Genomic DNA, 22,416 nt, shown 5'->3' on the forward strand with positions numbered 1-22,416 from the left:
ACAGTGAGGCAAACCATGAAATAGCTGGAGACCGAAGGGCCAAATGTATACATAAGGCATCCTACTTAAATCCAGGCACTCTGTCGATCGTGCTGCTTAGTTCACACTTTCAGAGCAGTCACTGATGCCCCTGCTGAAGGTAACAGACAAGGCAAGTGTGCCAAGAACCTCTGGAAACCACAGCTGGACAACAGAGATTCCAGAAACCAGCAATTAAGGCTGCTTTCCAAAGGGTGGCCATTAAAGATCTTCTGAGTCAACTTACTTCTAAAATGGAAATATAGTAACTAGCTATCCTAGAGATGGTAGCAAGTAAATCTCTTTTCAATACATTGGGTACTATACAAGTTTTAGATGTTATTTTTGTTATTACTACCATGAAAAAACAATAAAAAGCAGTCTAGAACAAAGTGCAGCACACCAGAATATTGTTGCATCTTGGCTGAAAAAATTATCTTTTTGGTCAAAGGTAATAAAAATATACTATGAAAATAGAAGCTTGTAAAAATAACTCAGAGAAGTTATCTATGAGTGTGGGAGTTTTTTGAGAAATTGGTTTGCTTGATTGCTTTTATGCTAAATGGCCTAAGGATTGGGCTGAATACTCAAGGCTGCCATAAGATTCTCTGTTAAGGTTGATGCGTCCAAATCCATTGCTCTGACACAATTTGGTCATTTATGAATCTCTTGTGGAGAGAAATCAAATACTATAAGCTCTCAAGACAGTGATGTAAATCCTGTATCGTAATTTGTTCAGCTTAAAGCCACCTCAGACCATTTGCATGTTGGGAAGCTCTTTATTCCCTCTACAGGGGCCTTGACATGCTAATTCCCTACCTTGTGAATCTTTGAGCAGAATAAAAGTATGCTGGTTTGACATTTGGCAATGTAGCTTACGTATAACAATCAAAGCTGATTTTTAACTAAGTTATTTGGGTACCGAAAAGTACATCCCAAAGCAGGATAAGTCTTAGTAAGAACTGGAAAAGCTAGTAAATACTTCACACAACACACACAACAGACTAAATGGTGTTCTTGGCCCCTGCGCGGCTACGCGCTGTTTGGTATCCACATTAGCTATTTTAAAGCCAGCTGAGGTGTACCACCAGGAGCAGTAAAAGCAATCCTAGACGGCAGTGTAGATGTATGATATGAGAGATGACTATAGATATTCATCAGCTTTAAAAATTAAAAAAATGCCCAGAGTGAGAGCAGGAAGGAGACAAAGACTGATTTTTAAAGGAAATAAGATTTTACTTTCTGGAAATTGCCATTTGGAAATAAAGCCTGATTAATGACAATATAGTAGATGTTTTTAGCATCTAATCACACGTACCTGACAGTGCTGGTTATCCAGTAAATTCCTAACTAGTGAAATACATGGCATTTCCTCAGTTATCTGAGGCTTTGGTGGGAAGATTTCTTGGAAGAAACTCAGTCCAATGCAAGAAGTTCTTAGGAATACTACACAAATTTTGAAGATTTTTTAGTTTCCTGAACAACAGGTTTGTTCATTTTCTTATTTTGCTGAGTGACTTCAACAAGCAAAAGTAGCAAGTTTCCTCAGACAGGAGTACTACTTTATTGTGGATTCATTTTACCTTAACTCAACATTTTAAGTAAAACGTCCCCACAGGCATCCTACATATCCTTACTAGAAGAGAATGTAGGCATATGTCTGATCCAAATTATTTCAAAAGTGCTTAACTACTGACTCAGATTTTAGCATGGGCATAAGTCTCATCAGTACTTTGCAAAGGGAGGGGAGAGAGTCTGCTCCTGTTTCTTAAGACATTTATCATTATAGAGGGAAAACATGAGGAACATGCTGTGTGTAATGACGGGATTAAAGCCATAGGAGTTTCAAGCCACTTTGTTAGGGCATGAACTGATCTACAGCTATGTAGACATTCATGTTATTTTATTAAGTCACAATTCATTAAGAAACTTAAGCATGCCAATTTGTAACCACAAATGAATATACTACCAAGAGTAGTAATATTGGAAGTCCTTAATTAGGATTACTGCTATTAAGAAAATGAATAAGTTTTAAGAGAAGGTATTTTAAATTAGAATATTGATTTTATTTTGATAAAAACTAGTTTATCAAGTTATGTTTTGGAGCTTATTTATTTAAACTGACTTGTTTTAGTTTCTGAGATTTCTGTTAATCATCTCACTATACACTCTTACACAGAAAGTCACTGTTATCATGTAAGTTGTCCCAAAGAGTTGACACACAGTTGTAGTCATAGATAAATAGATGTGCTAAAATGCATTTTAGAAGACTAGGAATGATTTCTGTTGCATCTTCGAGCAGGAACTGTAACAGCTTCATTAAAGGTGGAAACAAAATGAAAGTGAATGTTAGCTTTTCGTGCCTTTACAATATTGTTTATTTAATCTTTAATCTTTTAGCAAGACTTGTTTCAAAGAAAACATCGCTAGTTCAGAAAGAATGCCTATAAAGATTTGGAGCGGTTGCCAGTAAGAATTGTTAAGGGCAGTAGCAAAGACATGTAGAAATGAAATTAACACGAAGAGATATAATTTGCAAATCTCATTTTGCTTACTCTTTTGTTTACCTATCATTACAACTAGCAGTACCTGAAATGGCTGTAATGAAAAGGCATTGTAACAGGGGAATCTGGTTCTTTTAATCAGCATGTATTCACAAGTATTTTTCAATAGTATATCCTTTCTTGCTCATTAGGAGGGTGCCTTGGTGAAGTAAAACATATATGAAAACATAATTGTAAAACCTCAATTTTGCTACGGCATTGGACTGGAAAAATACTTTAAAAGTTTTTCTCTCCATCTCCCCCAGAGAAGATCAGGTAACAAATCACTGGCTTTTTTTTTTTTTTTAAAAAAGTTATTTTTAAATGATAGTTTTATATGTATATGAATATGTATGCCAAATACAACAGAAAATATCATGAGGCAGTTTTGAAAAAAAAAGTTGAATAATTTCCCAAGGGAAGTGGTCAAATTCTATTATTTGCAGAGATATTTAAAACTAGATTGGATAAAGCACTGGAAAAATGTACAGTACAGAACCATTTTGCAGTGGCAAGGAGATGGACTATGTGACCTAACAGGTGTTTCCCATCTCTGAATTCTATGATTCATATATAATATAAAGATGTCCAATACTTTTTAAAAATAAAACAAAAATATTTCTTGTCAATCACAGCATCTTATGAAAACTCCCTGCTTCACTTAGCTGGAAGACTATAAGGCTGAGCAATATGACACATCCACTAGTGGTTCTAAAGCTGCAACAAAATAAAATCAATGATTCCGATTTAAGTAACATTTCACAATGCTGTATTAAAGTTATGCTTCTAAAATACTACACTTGGTGACTTGTTTACATTTGACTTTGGTCCAACACAACTCGCTGCATGCCTACAGCAAAATGAAATAGCATGTATGGCTGTACATGCAAAAGATGCACAACAGACACTGAAGCCCATTTTGAACTGTGAATCTACTAGTTATGCTAGAGAGATAAAATGATTCATTGTATCAATGAGAATTTCTGAAATACCACACAGTGGCCTGGATTCTTCCCACCTACCTTGGAAATATTTACTGAGATGCCTAAAATTAGCATAGTCACCTTGAACTCCACCTATACCCACTTAAGTTGCTCTGCCATGCACCTAGAAACCCTCCCTCCTCCCCCCCCCCCAAAAAAAAAAAATGAACATGAGGTCTCAGCTATTGACCCCTGTCCCAACAGGGAGAGGAGTTTAAGAGATGCTCCTGGGCATCCAGTTACAAATCCTTCCTTGGAAATGTTAGCAGGTAGCAGGTAATACTTTACATGACCCCAGCTATTCACCTCTTACAGCAGAGAGCAGTGGCTGACCCTGTAATGACATGTAGCCCCAGCTATTGCCTTCTCTCCTCTCCAAAGGGAATAGAAGGGTCATACACTCACTGGGACTATATAGAGTTTCATGTTTTATACTGGGTGGTCCTTGAGTAACTGAGTTCCTCGCACTCTCACTTCCTTTAGGATACATCCAATGCATCTTCTTTAGAGCATATACATCCCCCTCACCAAAAATAAAAATCTGAGATACACTTCTGTGGGCTGATTCCTCTAGAACCATGAATAACTCCTACTGACAACAGTGACTTAATCCTATTTGCAGAGAGATAATAGAGTTTCCTGAGCATAATGATTGCTATTATGCTGGGTTAGAGTAGGAGGGCAGGTGATGTCTTGCACTCTCTCTGTACTTACAGAACAGTATGAAACAGTGCACAAATCCAGCCCTTAGGCTATTGGAAAGAACGGTATCTTACTATTGTTCAGCATGTTATAATGCTTAATAAAATAGTAACATGGATATATAGCAATGATATACTCATCAAATGCAATTTCAAGGGAGGGAGAAAAGGAGGGGAAAGGCACATCTATGGCACAGTTCCCAAATCTGACTTGCTGAACAGCAGAATTATATTAAAAGTGCATTCAAGGGAAAGGTAGAATAAGAAGTACGCATAAAAAGTATAACTATTTCCACTAAACCTGGAAACAACACTCATATTTAGATGTATTTTCTTGTGCACATTGAGTTCCCTAGTGACTCAATCCACCAAAACAGTTCACCATAAGATTAGCTTTCTGCACTTTAATGGGGCTATTCACATACTTACAGCGAAATACTAGCTTAACTGCTTGATGTAAGGCTCATATATTTCAACAATTTTTAAATTACAGTCTTTAAGAAAACATGCCAGAAAAGATCTTAGAAAAATGGATTGCATAGAAACACTCCCAACTTGCAGGCAGCCTTGCTCCCATCACTTACGGGACAGTCTCACTTCATCCACTGCTAGAGGAAAGCCTCAAATCTGGCTCTTTCATTATATCCAGGCGTAAAACCAAATTACAAATGTTCAAGGCAATCTGAACTCTAGAGGTACTACTGCAACTATTAAAAAAAAATCATAGTTCTTGTGGTAATTTTCCTAGTAAATGGAGATTTGAAACAGTTTACCTAGAAAATTGTCTATAGAAGGAAATGACTGACCAGTATCTAAACTAAACTGCTTCTGCAAGAAGTTGTCATGATGACCCTGACTAACAGCCAGCTGTGTCATCATCTTGTCTTCTAGGAAGGATGTAACAGAAGTGACATTAGTCAAACGTATACGTCACTGTAATTGTATCCACATAGCACCTCACCTAGATGGAAACCTTAACAGTAAAATCTACATTTTTTCTCCTCTCATAACCCCCATTTTGCTATTTTGGACTCAGACAGCCCAACAGCCCATTCAGAATCCAAGCAACTCTATCTACAAAAGAATCTGAAAACTCAGAGCAAGAAATGCTTAACTCTATTACCGTAGGCAAGTTGCTTAGATCAACCAGGTAGCTAAGCACCAAGAATGCTCCTGCTGATTAGGATTTCATATGTGCTCCTTCGGGCAAAGGCATTTTTCTTTTCCCTTCATCATAGTCACGGGGTAAGAATGAAGGATTTAAAGTACTTTTTATGTTTCTCCAGAACTGAAGTAGTCTTCCACAACTGTCATCACAGCCTTATTTCTCTCTGTTTCAGGTATCACAGTAGGGACCTTTGCAACGCAGCTAAAATGCAGGAAATTTAGACTACTTAGTGCTACATGGTTTAAGCATAAAAGCTGATCTCCCATCAAACTAAGACATATGTCAGTCTGCAGTACTCTTCTTCAGAGCTCTGAGGAACCTCGTTTTTATTAGCTTTAGAGGTAGGCATTGAAAACAGACTCTATACCTAAAAAGTAAACTACACTATAGTAGATTTTAGTTCTTTCAGTCTAGATGTGAACTCTTGTTTCCTAGCAGACAGGATGGGGGCAGTTCCTTGCTCTCAGCAGGAGGTTACTAGACTAAGAGAGTAAACATCACAACAGAGCAGCTATTTTCAAACCTTTTCAATTTGTTCACCTCCAAAATTTTTGCAGTGAAGATGTACCTCTCTATCTATAGCTGATTTAAGATGACTGGCATTAGGCTTCCGTTTGGAAACTCCTTAGAGGTTGCTGGTAGAACCCATGATGGGGATTCACAGACAGGACTTTGAAATCTATAGGCATTGTTACCAAAGCAACTGGTCCTGCAATGGGAAAAAGATCTGTCACCTGTATGTTAGGCCTAAGAGATAGTATTTTTTCCAAAAATTCAGAGCTGTCTAGATGCATATGCAGTGTTTATTTGCTCATGACATATATATGGTGATGAGCTTGTTTTGAACACTCAGCCTCACAACTCTGCTACCAGTATATTATTTATCACTCCAGAGCATTCCTCAAGCCTTGAGGATGCCTGAAAATAAGGACTACGTAAGAACAAGAAAGGAGGCAACACCAGTATTTATATATGAAAAGGCCCAGAAAAGCCATAATATCATTTGGGCAAATTTAAATTCTTTCCTTGTTAACATAAAGCCTCTCTACTTTTTGTTATGCAATTAAACAAGAAGTGAAGTGGTTTACATAGCAGTGCTTTAGTGAAATGGAATCTAATCACAGTTAATCTCCCAATATACAAAGGGGTGGCTTCCCAAAAGTTAATAAAAAGTGATGGTTAGGAATGATGAGAGTGCTGCTTCTAAAATGAACTTAAGATAAAACACAAGAATGTCTAACTGCCAAATTAAAACCCTGCATTGAGAGACATTCATTTCTCAGGCCAGGAAGAACAGAAGAAGTTATGAATATAATATATCTCTCATTCTGGAGGAAAGGAAAGTTTCACACAGATTTCTTACAGCCCTATCTTGCATCAGTGCTTAGGAAACTGAGTAGGCCTGCTTCCTCGTCAAGAAACAAGGTACTATGATGTTGGCTGTTTGAATGAAAGGATAATAACAGAATGTGGACACATAAAAACTAAAACATTGAAATTTCTTTTTTCAATCCTAATGGGGATCTGTGATTCCTCAGATTTTGTTAATATGTGACAGAGAAAAATCCTTCCTGTCATAAATTAATATGATTCAGAATTGCATAGCTAGAAGCACTCAGAGTTTGACCTTGTGTTTCAAAATTTTTAGGAGTCTCTATAGTACTCCAAAACATAATTGTATTATGCTGACAGCCAGTGCTTATAATACTCTGGAGGAGTATCTGTCTGATCTTCAGAAGCGTATCTCTATCTCAAATAAAATAAAGTATTGAATAAAATACAGTCACTCTTGATACTTAGTATTCACAGCTTTCCCAGCTTCTGGCTGTGAGAACTGGTAGTGACTGTGTTAATAACAATTTTCTTCTATCACATTAGAAGACATCATATAAAACTTCTACTTGACAGTTCAGATTAGGACAGTGCACACTATACTATAGGACACTATTGGGTGGAGGGACAAAAATGGAATGCATTTTCCTAAGCCTAACAAAAAGACTGACTCTGTTAAAAGAGCATTTGAACAGTCTCCTCCTTGTTATCTAACATAACTTGAGTTAATAAAGCAAATAGAAAAGCCACAGACTAAAAGATGCCACTGTTCTCTCCAGAAGGAGAGTAATTGCTGCAGAAATAAGAAAAGATTACCATGCCTCATACTACAAGTATTAGTAATTAACAACACAGTAAAAATTGCGTATGATCTCTACATAAATCTTATCATCTGCTCACAATAAAATCATGGTGTGATCTGTTGAAGTCACATGAATAAAGTCAAATGAATTCAGTAAATTAAGACTAACAACTAATACTTTCATTAGTACTCTTGGTCGATTACTTGTAACCTTATATGTCAAGAATATGGGAGTATTCTCTCAAAATAAAGAAGTTCATTAACCTAGGAAGTCCAAGTCCTATACTTATTCTTGATATTAATACATGACATTCTCAAAGAAAAAGTTGTGTGTCTCTATATATGTACAGTTTCTAAGCATAATATTGAATATTCTGGTGTAGTGTAAACAAGAATAGTATGTAATAGGAACATTTTTGAGTAAATCAAAAAATTCCTGATAGCCAGCAAAAACATACCACAATGCACATAGTTTGGTCACATTCTCTAACCAGCTTGCCTGTGAACTTAGAAACCATATGCACCTTATTAGACGACAAGATGATAAACTTCTACAATGATTAGATATGTAGTCAGAATGTTATTTCAGAAAACAGTCTGAGTAGAAAACATTCATGACTGTATTTTATCCATCCATAACTCTCACCATCCTTTCTGAATGTCCTTTCTCAACACAGCTGCAGAATCTGTCAAGTTAAAGCTTCTTCCCTGCAATGCCCCCTGTGATACAGAGGGTACAAACCTTTGGGGAGGGGGCAGGGGAAACTTCCGCACTCAGGCCTGAATCTAGAACAATTTCACAAACACCTTCTGAGTACTACTGAACACTTGAAACTTTCAGAATCAAGTCCTTCAGGATCAGATATAGTCAGGACATTAATTCTGAATTTGCCCCTTTTTATATAATAGCAGTATCAGCTAGCAATATAGCTCCCAGATTTCACCTCCTTTGCAACAGTCATTTGTTGGGGATTCACTTCCTTTGCAACAATAATTTGTTGGAGAAGATCCTTTGATATTCACAGATTTCTTTTCCACAATGCCATCACATTGACATTGATTTCTTTCCTTAAATCATAAAACTAACAAAAAATGTCTGAACTGTTCTCTCTTCAGCCACAGCAACAACTCCTAACAGCCTGCTGACATGAGTAATGTCAGCGCATATTCAAAAGAGGCAGGACATGGCATACACTTACTTTATTCTGTACACCTGAAAGACTAAAACGAGACAATCAAACACCCACACCTACACTCACAAAACACATCTCTCCCAGATGAAAACTGATAAACTCTTTATGACACTGCATGTAAAATGGCAGAAGTTGAGAGCAGGCATGGGAGTTGTAATACAGTCTGGATGTCTGACATGTCTGACAGCATGTCTGACATTGTGGGTTGTGGGACAGAAAAGGCTACTGAGCAGGATAATGCTTGGATATTATATATGACAATACATGCGTTAGGCATCAGTAGAGGGAACAGTTGGAAGATTCCTCAATCTCTCACCCACACAATTCTGAAGATCAACAGTTTAGCTATTCCTACCTGGAGATCTCCTTGGCACAAAGAGGCTAAGGCAGCACTGAACATAGCTCTTTGTGCAAAACCAGTGCATATCTGGGCTAGTTCACAAAAGAGCAAAAATGAGGTAAGAATTAACAGGTCTAGGCAACTTTAAATGGTCTCAAGCCACACTGGCTCCTTTTACAAAAAAACAAAAATTAGATACAGTATCAACATGCTTGCCTATGCAAGCGCTCATGTGTGTATGCATAGGCCAGGGCGGAGACTTGCTAGATCAGTATTTGTAAGCCATCCTTGCATATTTATGGTAAAGATAATTTCATGCAACTCCAAGTATTTTTAAATGCAGAAGTATAGCAAGCATGAGAGGAGCAAACAATAGCAAGAACAAGTTCTCTAGGATGCAATTCACACCAGGAAGCATTAAAAAGCTTTTTAGCAGTTAAGAAATAGCTTGTTACATAACAATACCTTACTCCAGCTGATTGCCACTTCAAGGCAGGAAACCAGGGCGCGCAACAGGCACGTAATCTGAGTGGCATGCCCCACAAGTGTCTAACTTGATCAACAGCTCAACTGCTTTGGCAGGAGAGTTTATCCTCTGGTCAAAGTCGTATTTTTACAGCAGCACCTCTTATAAAATCACAACAGAACTCACCATTATTTTTATCTCAGATTTACACAGCTGCTTTCTTTTAGAAATTAGAATTTTTTCTTTTAATAATTTAATCTGCAACTATGACTGGGCTTCTAACTCTGGGAGCACTTATCAATAACTGGCATAAAGTATCAATAGGGATTTCTATGCCCTAATAACTAAAAATATGAAAAAAAATAGTTAAAGAAGGGATGCACAGAAAGAAGGTTTGGCAGTAACGATTAATTATTTTAAACTTTAAGGTTCACAGTTCCAGATACATCTACAATTAAAAAAAAAGTTTAAAACATGCCAGAAAGTTCAACTGGACAGCAATAAATCTAGCATTAAAGTGCTACAGTCATTTAATAAGAGATTCCTGTGGAAAGAACTGATGACGCAGATTAAATATTACAGAGTATAGTGTCCTCAACTTATACACATACAGAAGTTATTAAATGCCTCTTTGTAACTTTTCTGCAGTAGAGCAATTTTTGCAGTTGTGAAGCAGTCATATTATTTGATGCCACTGCAGCTGCCAAAATATTCAAGCTCAATGTAAAGTACAGTCATTGCTGAATTCTATTCTTGACAATGCTGGAGTCCTCATTTCAGACCTATATGCGAGGATCAGCTGAAATTACATTATGCCAGAGCACCCATAAATTCCTGTTTTGTGTGGCATTGTGAATTTAGACACAGTTCACTCCACAACAAAACCACTTAAATTCTTGTGCAATTCTTATGCAGTTACTAATGCAGGAATTGACTAGAAGAGTATCTGCAAAGATTCTAGAAAGAAGCAAGGGGAAACATTTAGTCTGAATTACTAGGAATAGAAAAATACTGGAAAAAAATCCTCTGTAAAATTACTTCACTTTCCTCCAAGCTAGGTACATTTAGACTCTAAATACGATTATGGGAAAAAAAACGCATAGCACTTAAAATTTTTCAGGCATAGTAGGGAATTCTTTGCTGACATTACATTGTATGATCTTCAAATTTTTTCCACATGTATTAGTTAATGCACTGAAGACAATATTTTTAGTACTGCAAAAAGCTTTCCAAGTTAAACAACTTGCTGAAATTTATGAGCCAAAATAAAATCAGAAGAGTTAAACCTTGAAGAAACATGGGAACAGCTTACAGGCAATATGCAAGTGATACCCTCTTCTCTTTCCCTTCCCCAGCATTCAGTTGATATCAGAAACATGTGGAATGTTTTGATGACCAAGACAATGAAGAAAAATACAACTAAAAGGTGATAGAAATCCTACTAACAAACTCACACAGGTCTCAACAGGCTTTAAAAAACACCATCCAAATCATCATCATTCTTTTCTCTCCCTCTTCTCCAGTCTAAGTTTCCATGAATCTATTCTCACACTGTAACTTGCAACTGGTGTTAAAGCTAACAGCAGAATGCCTTTTTCTTGCATTTTCCCTTCCACCTTCACTCCAGTATAGTGACAAGGTTCACTTTAATTGCAATTAAGGAGTACCAAATCCCATATACTTAAAATAGAGACATATCTTACTTCATTCTCCACTGGCCAGCTTTATTTTCCAGCTGGGTCCTTTAGTATTTTGATGTCCCAAAGACCCAGTTATCTGTAACTTTTGGGGACCTGGCATTTATGTGCTAAATGTCACTCTTCAGCTGTTTGTTGGGGCCATGTTGAGATATCCCTGAAGTAAATGGCCTTTTCATTTGCTGATCATCCCTAAGAAGCACATTCCTTCTTAGCAGAAGGAAAACACAATACACATTTTGCAATAACACTTGGTTGAAGCATTTGCCAAGAACAACCAAGCACTGACTAAGGTACTTCCAAACACTAGTGATAACAGGACACAACACTGAGAAATTTACTTCAGAGGTCCACAAGTTTTAAATGTCAGAGGAGGGTATGTCAGAGAGAGAGAGAAAATACACACACGTATATATGTATGTATGTATACAAACTGTATATATAGGCATATATATGCATAATGTTGAGTATAGTATTTTATTTATTTAAAGAAAGAATCAGTATGTGTCTCTAACTCAGTTACTGTGACAAAGGAAGAGCTGGTATAAGTCTGCCAGAGGAAAAAATCCTGGTTTTCCATTCAGAAAGGGAAGATAAGGTTGATGCAAAAGGTGCTGGCAGCAGAAGAGTATGCCAGGAGCTAGCTAAGGAAAAGGAAAAAGTACTGAGTCCTGCCACTTCCTTTGTGATTTCTGGCAGGTTGATGTATGCAAACTGGAGGTACCTTTAATTGCTCTGCAAGTCACAGGGAAAAGAAACTAAGTGGAGAATTAAGGCAGGAGAAGAAGAGGAACAAGCAACACATTTTAAAATTCTTGTAAATGAAGAAGGAAATCATGGTAGAACACCATAAACAGTAAGTCAAGCGTCTACTGCTATTGTTGAACTACATGCTAGACTAAGGCCTTGTCTATATGCAACAGTTGTGCCAGTTTAATTCAAAACAATTTAAAAAGTTATTACAGTTACACAGGTGCAAACCCACCTGTAGACACTCTTACATCAGTTTACAACTGGCTAAGCCACTTACATGTTTCCATATAAAACGTTTCCAGCAAAAGGGTTGCACCTGCTTAATTAAACTGATTAGTTTAGATTTGTGCATTTTCTCTCTTTAGATAGTGTCTATTATATAACTATTTTTTTAAATACTATTGTACATAATTACCCTTAAAAACCTCATGTTCTGTTTTCTTTGGTTTAAGCACATTTTTCAATGATGATCATCCAGGCTATAAACTGAACACAATCACTGAAACCAAGCATATTAATTTATGCAGCATTGTACTGCTTACACTGTAATATCCTTTAGTCTAGGAAGTATTGTTTCATTAGTTACTAAAGCCACTCACAAAAATTTTAACACCAAACCTACAAACTTATTCATCAACAAGACAATCAAGTTAGAACGACTGTTTAAGAACCTCTTTTATCCATCACAAACCAGAACAGGTCTTTGAAGCTTTCTTAACAGGGGCACCTAGCTACTCCTGCTTATAAACCATCCTGAGCTGTTGCCAATAAAGCTTGCTGAAAAGTATGAATTGTTCTCCCCAACCCTAAGTCTGTATTTCTGATTAATACTTCATTACATAGCTATGTCCAGCTTCTCTTGCATGAATTTTATTTACCATTCTTTCAATAGCAGGCTGAATGTCAGTGATATATGGTAACTTTGTTAAGAAATGAGTTCTCATCCAACATTTCCCTGATTAATTGCAGATCCACAACATTCAAGATTCTTCAATTTATACAACTGTAACATGAATTCTGCACTTGACATTATCCCCCTAATAATTCCATTGTTAAGAATCTTTGAAAATTAAATAAAAGATTGGGGTTTTTTCCTTATGGTATACAGATATTATTTTGCAAGATCAGATTAGGGAAGTGATCTCCCATATGCAAAATGGCTCATGGTTGTTAGGCAAATTCAACTCCTCAACCACTAATGTGGACGGTTTTGTTTTTTATACACAAAGAAAACATCACCACACAGAGTGGAACAAATAAAACCAAATTACCTTAAAACAAAAAGTAAGAACACAAGAGGATAAAAGGAAAAAAGAGATATCTCTATCCCATCAAGCTGCAACAACTACAGGTTGAATGCAGTTGTTCAGTAGGCAAGTTTTGCATCTCCTCTAAAGAACTATACTCTACCTTTCTGTCATGGCAACAATGACAAAATCATTGAATCCTTCCATCTAACTATAACACGCTATGAATTTTGATCTATGTGTATCTGATCAAATTTATTGTGAGACTAATAAATCTTATTTCAAACAAAAATTCAAATAATATATTTACAGAAACATTAATAAAAGCTTTTACTAGATCTATGCTTTTGCCAACACTAAAATTCATTACCTGAACTCTTACGGTATGCAACAGTACAGACTTCTGACTGGTTTGAAAATGAATATGCAACAATATCATTTGTTACCAGGGACAAGGAAATAGTTTACCATTAGTTAGCGTTCAAATAAATCAAGCCCCTCTGGGCTCATCTAGTCTTAGAAAATTATCTGATTTAACTCTCGTTAAATCAGTATAGTTAAAATATATATAGTAAATATACTATGTAAAATATATAGTATAGTTAAAATAAGAAAACCTCACTGTTGCAAGTAAGTTATAGCAGTGAAATTTAAAGTAAACACTGCAGAACTCCATCCATACCAAGACCAGCAACAATTTTTAAATAAAAAAAATCCTAATAAAAACAAGTTAACATTGATATTAAAACTGATGTAAAAAAGCAGCACTGATATGCACATTCTCCCACATCAATGTGCATCACCAACCCCATCTGACTCCTCAACAACTAGAGAAATGGTTTTGGTTGGAGGAGGGGGGGAAAAAGATAAAAGGTCTCCCATAAACAACTTAAAGCAGCTCCTCTTCCTCAGCATTAAACCTGAACTGCTGTTGCCAAAAGACAGGACTCAAACTATTAGAATGGGAGAACCACATTGTCATTTCAGAACAGCAGCCCAGGATTGAATATGCTGCAAAATCGTCAATGCATTTTAGAAAACACTTGATAGTTGCAAATTTCTATCACACATGTTCTCTGTTCATGAGCCAATTAAAAAAGGAATCCTTCACTTGAAATGCCAGTTGCTCAGCTCATTAGACAAATCTCATAGAGAAGACTAGAAAAGGGGCAAATGTCTAACTTAATTTCTCTTGGATATATTATTAGCCTGTTCCTCTTGGATATATTATTAGCCTATTTTAACAAGAGCAGCAGCGAACGTAACACTGAAAAAAAAAATTAAACATAGCCTTTTAAGAGACAGATTCAGCAAAACTGAACCTTACAATTTTCTAGAGGTTACCAGACCTTATTGTAAAAAATTTTAAAAATGGACTATTTTAGGAACAATATTATATCCAAGTGTTAATCTTCACACGTGCACAAACCACACAGTACATTAACTTTGCTTCAAACTTTTCAGTTTGGTTACAGCTGCAAAATAACCAAGCTGCAAAATAACGCAAGGATTGAGGAAAAATAGTTACATGATCTAGCAACTATTAGGAGTTGCTAAACAGGGCTTTTCACAAAAAAAACTGTAATAGAAAGGATAGCATTTTGCTTACAAAGAAAGATATTGTTTTCTTCTTTCAGCAAATAAAAAATTACTAGAGTAGTAAGAATTATTTAGGCAGCTAAGGCCCAATTTTGAAAAGTGTAGTCTCGATAGAGTCTAGTGAAATTGAATTGCAAATCTTCAGGCCCTCTGACAAGCTGGGCTTGCGTATCAAGAGGAACGTCTAGCGCTCATATAGTAGAGCCAAAAAAGGAATTTGTGGTATATGTGGTTTTAACACCGTGCATTTTCATTTTGAATGTGCTTAGTACCATACGTTTCTAAAGCACATGGCCTTCTGCCATCTCTGTGTTGTTAATTAGAACAAAGGCCGGCAAGGCTGAGCATTTGCAAGAGTCCTGCTTATCGTGACCACTCAAAAAAGTAAGGGCAAGACCTCAAAACTTTACTAGTTTTCTTCAGATTGTCCTTATAACTGTGGGTTTTACAAAACATTTAAGGAAATTAAGAGATTACCAAATAGCATTTCATAATGGAAATGCAGAAAACAAAAATAAATAAATAAAGAAAATCACACTAAACAACCCCCCTAAAGCTTCTGTTTGTCAGCCATTGCACCAACATGGAACTGGAGAGCTCCCAGAAGCAGCAGGCAGGCCCAGGCACCCCCAACGTTGGCTGCAGGGGTGAGGACACCAAGCCATCCAAGACTTCAGCCAGGGCAAGCCTGGCCTTTAACTACTCCTCCTAAGCTGCTTGAGTGCCACTCCAGTGCCGCAAGACGACTGCCCGGCAAGCAAGAGCCGCCGGAGCCGTTAGAGCCGTTGAAGCCGCCCGCCGCGCTCTGAGGCGCACGAGCGCGCCCTCACGCCGCGGACTACGACTCCCAGCATGCTTCACGCCACGGCGCTGCCGGAGCGAAGAGGAGAGGCGACGACCTCGCGCAGAGCACGCCGGGAGCGGTGCCGGCGCCGCGGGGGGGACGGGGGGGGGGGGGCCAGCCCACACGCACCCCCGCGCCCTGGCGCTACGCCGGGAGCCGCCGAAGGGGCTCGCCACTACTGACAGCGCCCGCGCCCTCACGTGACTTGCACGCCGCGCCCACCGCCTCGCGCTGACTGGATCAAACCGCCACCGGTCACCTCCCTCCCTTTCTTGACCTGCCAATGGCAGGCGATGAGCGCATCCCACCCCCGCTCGCAGCCACGCCCTCCTCCCCGCCGCCCCGATTGGCTACCTGGCCTCGCCCCGCCCCTTTTAAGTACCTGTCGCTCTGTGACAGGCCGTCATGGAGTTCCTGTTGGAACGGCTCCGGCGGGGATTGGTTCCTCCTCCGCCACCCGGGCCTTCTCCCCGTAGCCCCGCCCCTCCCCGCGCACCTCCTCCCGCGCGGGAGGGCGGCAATGTCAAACCGCTCGCTCGCCAGGCGCCGCTCCGCGGGCCCTCGCGCGCCCCCGCCCCCACACTCCCGCCGGCGTCGCGCGCCCTCAGCCCCTCGCCTCCCCTCCCGCCGGCCCTGCCCGCCCGCGCGCGCGCGCGCGCCGCCGCCGCCGCCTCGGGCAGTCCCGCCTCGAGCCTAGCCCCGCCCCGCTCGTCCCTGGCCCCGCCCCCGCGCCGCGCGCCCTGCGGCCCCCCCTCTCCCTCCCCCCCGCCGCACTGGCATGGTGACGGCGGCGGCGGGAGGCAGGTCCCGGCCCGGCGAGGCGGCGGGGAGGCACTGAGGGAGCGCGGAGGGAGCGGACGGACGAGCCGGCGGGCGGGCGGGCCCTGCCCCTCCCCTCGCCTCCCCTGCCCTGCCCTGCCGAGCCTCCCTCCCCCTGCCCTTCCCCCCCCCCCCCCCCCGCCGCTCTCTGCCTCCTCCCCGCACGCGCCAGGCGGAGAGGCAGCGAGGGAGCCCCGGGTACAACATGGCGGAGCACTCGGCCCCCGACAGCAAGCACAAGCCCGCCGCCAACTCCGTGGCGCTGCTCAACAGCCGCGCCGGGGCTGGCGGCGGCGGCGCGGCGGCGGCGGCGGCCGGGGGCCCCCCGGCGGGCGGAGGCGGCCTGTCGGGGGGCCTGTCGCAGCCGGCGGGCTGGCAGTCGCTGCTCTCCTTCACCATCCTCTTCCTGGCCTGGCTGGCCGGCTTCAGCTCCCGGCTCTTCGCCGTCATCCGCTTCGAGAGCATCATCCACGAGTTCGACCCCTGGTGAGCGCGGGCGGGACGGGGCGCGGGGCCCGGCGGGCGGGCGGGCGGCGCCGCCGAGGGGCGCGGCGGAGCGGGCCGCGGGGCGGAAAGCCGCGTGCGCCGGCCGCGGGGCGGCTCCTCTGCCCTGCTGCCTGCGAGGGGGCCGCCCCCGGCCCCGCGCCGCGCCGCGCCGGGCTGGAGGCGGCGGGACCCTCCGGCCGGCCGGGTGCAGAGGGCTCGGGGCGGGCGGGCAGGTGGAGGAGCCGTCCGAGTTGCGCCCTGACGCTTGGGCGTGCAGCCCGCCTGTCGCGGCGCTGGTCGCCAGATGTGCGGCACCGCTGCTCCCGGTGGTCTTTGGTTAGAGCCCTTCCTGGCCGGGGAAGGAATGCGCTGCAGGAAGTAATCTTCATAAAAGTGACTTGAGGGATTACAGTGCAGCGGGTGACATTGATATACCGCCAGGTGCTTTAAAGCTGTCTTCACGAGCCCAAGGACTTCTGCCGCTTCCCACGCATCTGACTCCCTCCTCCCCCCGCCCCCAATATTACTTTCACTCCTATGCAAGCTGCCGGTTCGTTCCCAGTTGGACGGGACTGGAACCATTCCTTACAAAAAATCAAGAAATGCTGCGGTAATTCCTTGCAGCAAAGCTTTTGGCTGAGAGAAGGATGACCAGGCTTGTGGGGCAATCTTTTTCTTAACGCAAGAATGTGACGATGAAGTATTATGTTATCCTAGGAATGGGCTTTTTTTTTTTTTCCTCCCCCTCTAAGAACTTTATGGTAAGTGACTTCAGAATAAATAGTTCAGTATTGTTAATCTAAGATTTTACGTCTCAGGTCTTATTGTTAATCAGATGAAGGTTGTGCTTTGTTCTGAAATACACAATATTCTCCATTAAATTGACATTAAATCTAAAATTACTACTCTAACTGTACTTCTGTGAAGTGTGCACTCTACTTTGATAGTCAGTTTCCAAAGTACAACTTCCTCTTTCCCCCCCTTCTTCCATGTAATCCATTCACAAATCATGGCACCGAATAGTGGGTAGAGAACAAGGGATTGCTTTGTTTTTAGATGCTGTATGAAGTAATAAACACTTTCTGATGGAAAAGCAAAATTATCTTCAAAACTTCAAATAATTGCCTATAACTCAAGTGTTTTTCTGTAGACAAAAATAAATGGGAGGAATGCAAGCTTTTAATTGATAAAGCTAACGATGGGGAGCACAGTGAAATGGATCTGTAATGTGAATATGAACTGAGGATTATATCTGTATGGTAGTTTCTAAGGCTATTTTGATCTAAACAAAAGACTTTCCCCTTTATCGTGGAAAAACCTTTTTCTTAAGTATACAGGCTATGTTTTCATACAACCTTAACTGATTTTTATAATCAAGGCTCATACTTCTCAGATAAATGGAAATTTCGCAATGTTCAGTTGTGCCACTTTTCTTACTAAGCCTTCAAAAAGGGTGCTATGAGAGTTCAGTTCATAGACTTAATTATGGTTGTAAAGATAATCTTCTGGTTTTGAGCAATATGTAAGCTAATGTGAAGTCCTCTTCCTGAGCCTTCAAAGAGAAGGTAGTGCTGTCTATGCTGCTGGATGTAACTTTGCTAGGTAGACAATAGATGAAGTTGACAAAACTCACTACTTTTTCTGCAGGTCTCTGTGGGAAGCAGTTGAAATGTCAAGAATTGTGCCGATGTCATGTTGCTGCATGCCAGAAATGGTGAAGGCAAATGCACTTAAGTTAATTGGTTGGAAAGAACCTAAAATGGTAGAAACTAAGGAAACATGGGGAAAAAAAACAGCATTTCTATTGCAGCAGTAATCTTGGTGAAAAGAGTAAAAATGTTCTTGCTCCTAAATACCATTCAGTAGCTAGAGTATTTCATAGTTAAAAGGATCTTACAAGTCTGAATCTAATGTGAGAAAAGAGCTTCTGTAGAAAGATTAGAAGCAGTGCTACAGTTACAAAAAAATGAAATCAAACAAACAAACAAAAAAACCCCACCACTTCCTTAACTGCTTATGCAGGTAAACTGGACATTTTTTTTTCAGGATAGCGGCCATAACCTTTGGTAGAACAGTTCCATAGTTTTGCCATTTTTGGCTTCTTCAGTCAAACTTCTATGGGGCTTCTTGAATTGCCTTAAGGTGCATCTGTTGATATGCCATCTTTTCTCTATTATTCGTCTGTAATCGAGAGAGGGAGCTGCAGTATATTTGAGAAAATGGGGAGCATTAGGCAAATCTAATATCCTTCTGAAAGGATAAACAGTGTTGCCTTTAGGGTATAGATAGCTTTTTCCTTTAGTTAAGAATCCAATTTTATGATATGGATGTAAGAAACAAAGGCGATATAGGGTGTGGAGAGAGGGAGGCTTGCTTTTGGGTTTCTGTATGTTCTTTGGATTGAATACCACCTTTGATTTTTAATATCCATTTCAAATTGTAAATTGTGCTCTGCTGATGGTTGGATTTAGTTTTGATCTGGGGAGGGGGGAGGTTGGAAAGCTAAGCTCTGACCCGTATTCTGTTTGTCATTTTTTGTCAGAAATGACCAGAATGTAATACAGTAGTCCAGAACAGTGGAGAACAAAAGCCACTCTAGCTCTATTACAATGCCTGGGGGTGGGGGGGGGGGGAGAAGGGAGGTATTTTGTTGTCATTGTAGTGCCTTATAAGCTTGTGTCCTGTTTGTACTAGTTACTAGTACTACTGTTTTTCTTCTATGCTTAATACCTCTTTCATATAGTGTTGCTGCTTTGTCTAGATTTATTGCCTGTGTCTTTGTTACTTACTGTACTTGAGCTGGCCTTTGAAAAATGTGTGTGGTGGGGTGTTTGGTGTGTGTGTGTGGGGGGGGGGTTTGTTTTTTTTGGCAACTGTCAGGTCAAGTGAGTTGATACATACAGTCAGTGAGTGCTAATTGTAAGCCATGCTCAGCTGTTAACGTGGCTTCAGTATCTAGCTTCATTGTCGGGCCAGGAACTTGAAACTTAGATGGTGATGCTGTATTGAGATGGGCTGGTTTCGCATCTGCTATTTGGTTAAACTGTTGGCTAGTTTGGCAGTTGGGTGGACCAAAGGCACCGTAATTTCTGTGCTACATGCATGCAAGTGCACAGTGAAAGCTTTTCATGAATGTTCAAGTGTGTCTTAACTCTGTTGTCAAGATAGGTTATTCCTTTTTTCAAACATTGCCTTAAATGCCAGTGTGGCTGCTGATACAAGGCGATCAAAGATGTTGATGCTTGAATAGGGACTGGTGTACTTCTTATGTAACCATTTGTGTCTAGTGTACAGCTCCAGCATGCTGATAGGCAATTTAATTTGGTCACTGTTATCATACATGCACACATACATATAAATATATACATATAACCAGACAGTTGCACCCTGTCACACTCTGGTACTGATATTAAGCAAAACGTTAACCTGAGTTGCATCAATAGTGTCTTCAGTGAGTGCAGTTGAAATAGTAACATTCATTCTATTAAGTTCCATGTGTGACAAATGTATCTGATCATTAATCATTTTCAGCAACATTAGATCAAACTTTCGTCTTTTTGAGAGAATTTTAAGAGCTTATCAAATACCAGATTTGAAAAATCACAGTTACTTTAAGCTAGAATGAGGAAACTGGTGTGTCTGAGCATGGGGCCCTCTGTCCCATTTTGCTTGTGTGATAGGCAGCACCAGTGTGATCTTGTCAGCTACACTGGATCCCTTACTACTAGCGGGAATGTGTTGTCCTCCTTTCGGGAATGTGTTGTCCTCCTTTTCTACCAGCTCCTGGTACCGAGTAGCATAACACCAGTCCCACGTGCATCATAAGGACACAGCTCTCGATTAATCAAGATCCTTGCTTCTTCCAAACTGATATTACCGATCTGTTCAAACCACCTGCTTTTTGACTGTCATCAGAATGACCACTGTTTATCATGCCTCACTGCGGTAGCATAACTGTGCTAATGGGAGGAACGGTTTATAGATGTGATAGCAACCTACTGCTACCATCACCTGTGGTTAGCGGAGTCTACTGAATAGGAATGAACTGGTAGAAGTAAACATAATGCCAGTGTGTTTACTTGCATTTTGGAGATAGACGGGTTCCTCTATTAAGATAAATAAGGATTTTTATCTTGAGTACTGCCAGCAAGGCAGGTATTGCTTGATTCAAGTCACATTTGCTGAGTGGATTTTTTAGCTCTTGGGAACTTTTTTATTAATGAAAACTTATATTATAATACCTAAAAATAAGATGTGGAAACTTCATTAAAATACCAAGTGTGACTCAAGTGAACACAGGAAGAAGGGTATGGAAATGATCAAATTCTGGAGATTGTGTAAATGAATTGATTTCTTTGGGGAAGAGTAAGGTTGTAGTTTCATATTGTACTTAGCAGATCTAATGATTGCCTTTTGAACTAGGAGTTCTCTGTCACCAGCTGTGCAGTCCTGCTTTTTTTTCCCTTTGTGCTTGCTCTAAGCACTCATGGTGAGTTGATTCAGTGAGATTGTCAGAATACTGTAGCATTTTAGTTCCCTGAGCCTGCCTGCTATCAGGTTACATATTGCAGTTTAGTTTCTTATTTTTGAGGAAGACTATGAACATTAGGAAGGAATGTAGAAAGTAACTGATTTTAGAGGTTGAAATCAGAGCACATGTTAAGGTGGAGATGTGTGTATACATATTTTAAAAAAACATATGAAGAAACTGGAGCAACAGAAATGAGTGAAGAGGAAGTAAATGGCAGTAGATGAGAGTTACCTTAAACTGGGGTTTCTAATGGGGGAAATATTTTATATAAGAAGAATGATATTATGTTTATAAACACTTGATAATTTTGATTAAGAGCATTCAGTCCACAGGCTGTTGTCTGATGTGACCCACCCAAGTAATTCATCTGGCCATTGTCTAGCTGTTAGTGACTCTTCTTGCTGAGCAAACTGACAGCAAATTGCATAAAAAATGTATTGTTCTCAAGTGATGGCAGCCACTATCATCTCCAAACTGCTGCCTTTGTGGAGCTCTCAGTCCATCACATAACCTTGCTGAAGGTGAGTGCGTAAGTGTGGATCTGTCTAGGAAACATTTCCCACCCATTTTTGCATTCTTCTCCTAACTACTTCCTTCTGTTTATAATACTTGACAACTTCCAGACCTTGGGAAAACATTTGGTTCCAATCCAATTTGAATATAATCACTTTGGATTGATCTTGAAATGTTGGCAATATCGTGATACTCATTTACAAACTTACTATGTTACATTCATTAACAAGCTTTTTGATTATAAGAAATGAGGAGTAGCTTTTCAATCTGGAAAACTAGAAAAGATTATGCTCTTACTGATAATGAACAGTTGGATTATAATAGTTCATGATTTTTTTTAATAAGGTAGAGGCATTACATTTGAATGATGAAAATGGCTGT

The 22,416-nt window shown here is 40.4% G+C and overlaps 2 protein-coding genes across 3 annotated transcripts in view; one reads left to right on the top strand and one right to left on the bottom strand.

Annotated features, from left to right (window-relative positions):
- Nucleotides 1-16,180, bottom strand: part of GADL1 (glutamate decarboxylase like 1) — a 240,086-nt gene extending 223,906 nt beyond the window's left edge. Inside the window, exon 1 of the mRNA XM_062567847.1 lies at nucleotides 16,069-16,180. Coding sequence (XP_062423831.1) covers nucleotides 16,069-16,093 — 25 coding nt within the window. The 5' untranslated portion in view covers nucleotides 16,094-16,180. The remainder of the gene's footprint in view (nucleotides 1-16,068) is intronic.
- Nucleotides 16,181-16,545: 365 nt separating this feature from the next.
- The window catches only part of STT3B (STT3 oligosaccharyltransferase complex catalytic subunit B), a 51,119-nt gene continuing 45,248 nt past the window's right edge, over nucleotides 16,546-22,416 (top strand). Inside the window, exons 1-2 of one of the 2 annotated variants that reach the window (XM_062569363.1) lie at nucleotides 16,546-16,795; nucleotides 16,844-16,991. In XM_062569363.1, coding sequence (XP_062425347.1) covers nucleotides 16,711-16,795; nucleotides 16,844-16,991 — 233 coding nt within the window. In that variant the 5' untranslated portion in view covers nucleotides 16,546-16,710. Of the gene's footprint in view, nucleotides 16,992-22,416 lie in introns of both variants that reach the window. The other variant, XM_062569362.1, reaches the window with a different exon arrangement.

This window comes from Rhea pennata, chromosome 2, assembly GCF_028389875.1.
Source record: "Rhea pennata isolate bPtePen1 chromosome 2, bPtePen1.pri, whole genome shotgun sequence".
Taxonomy (NCBI): domain Eukaryota; kingdom Metazoa; phylum Chordata; class Aves; order Rheiformes; family Rheidae; genus Rhea; species Rhea pennata.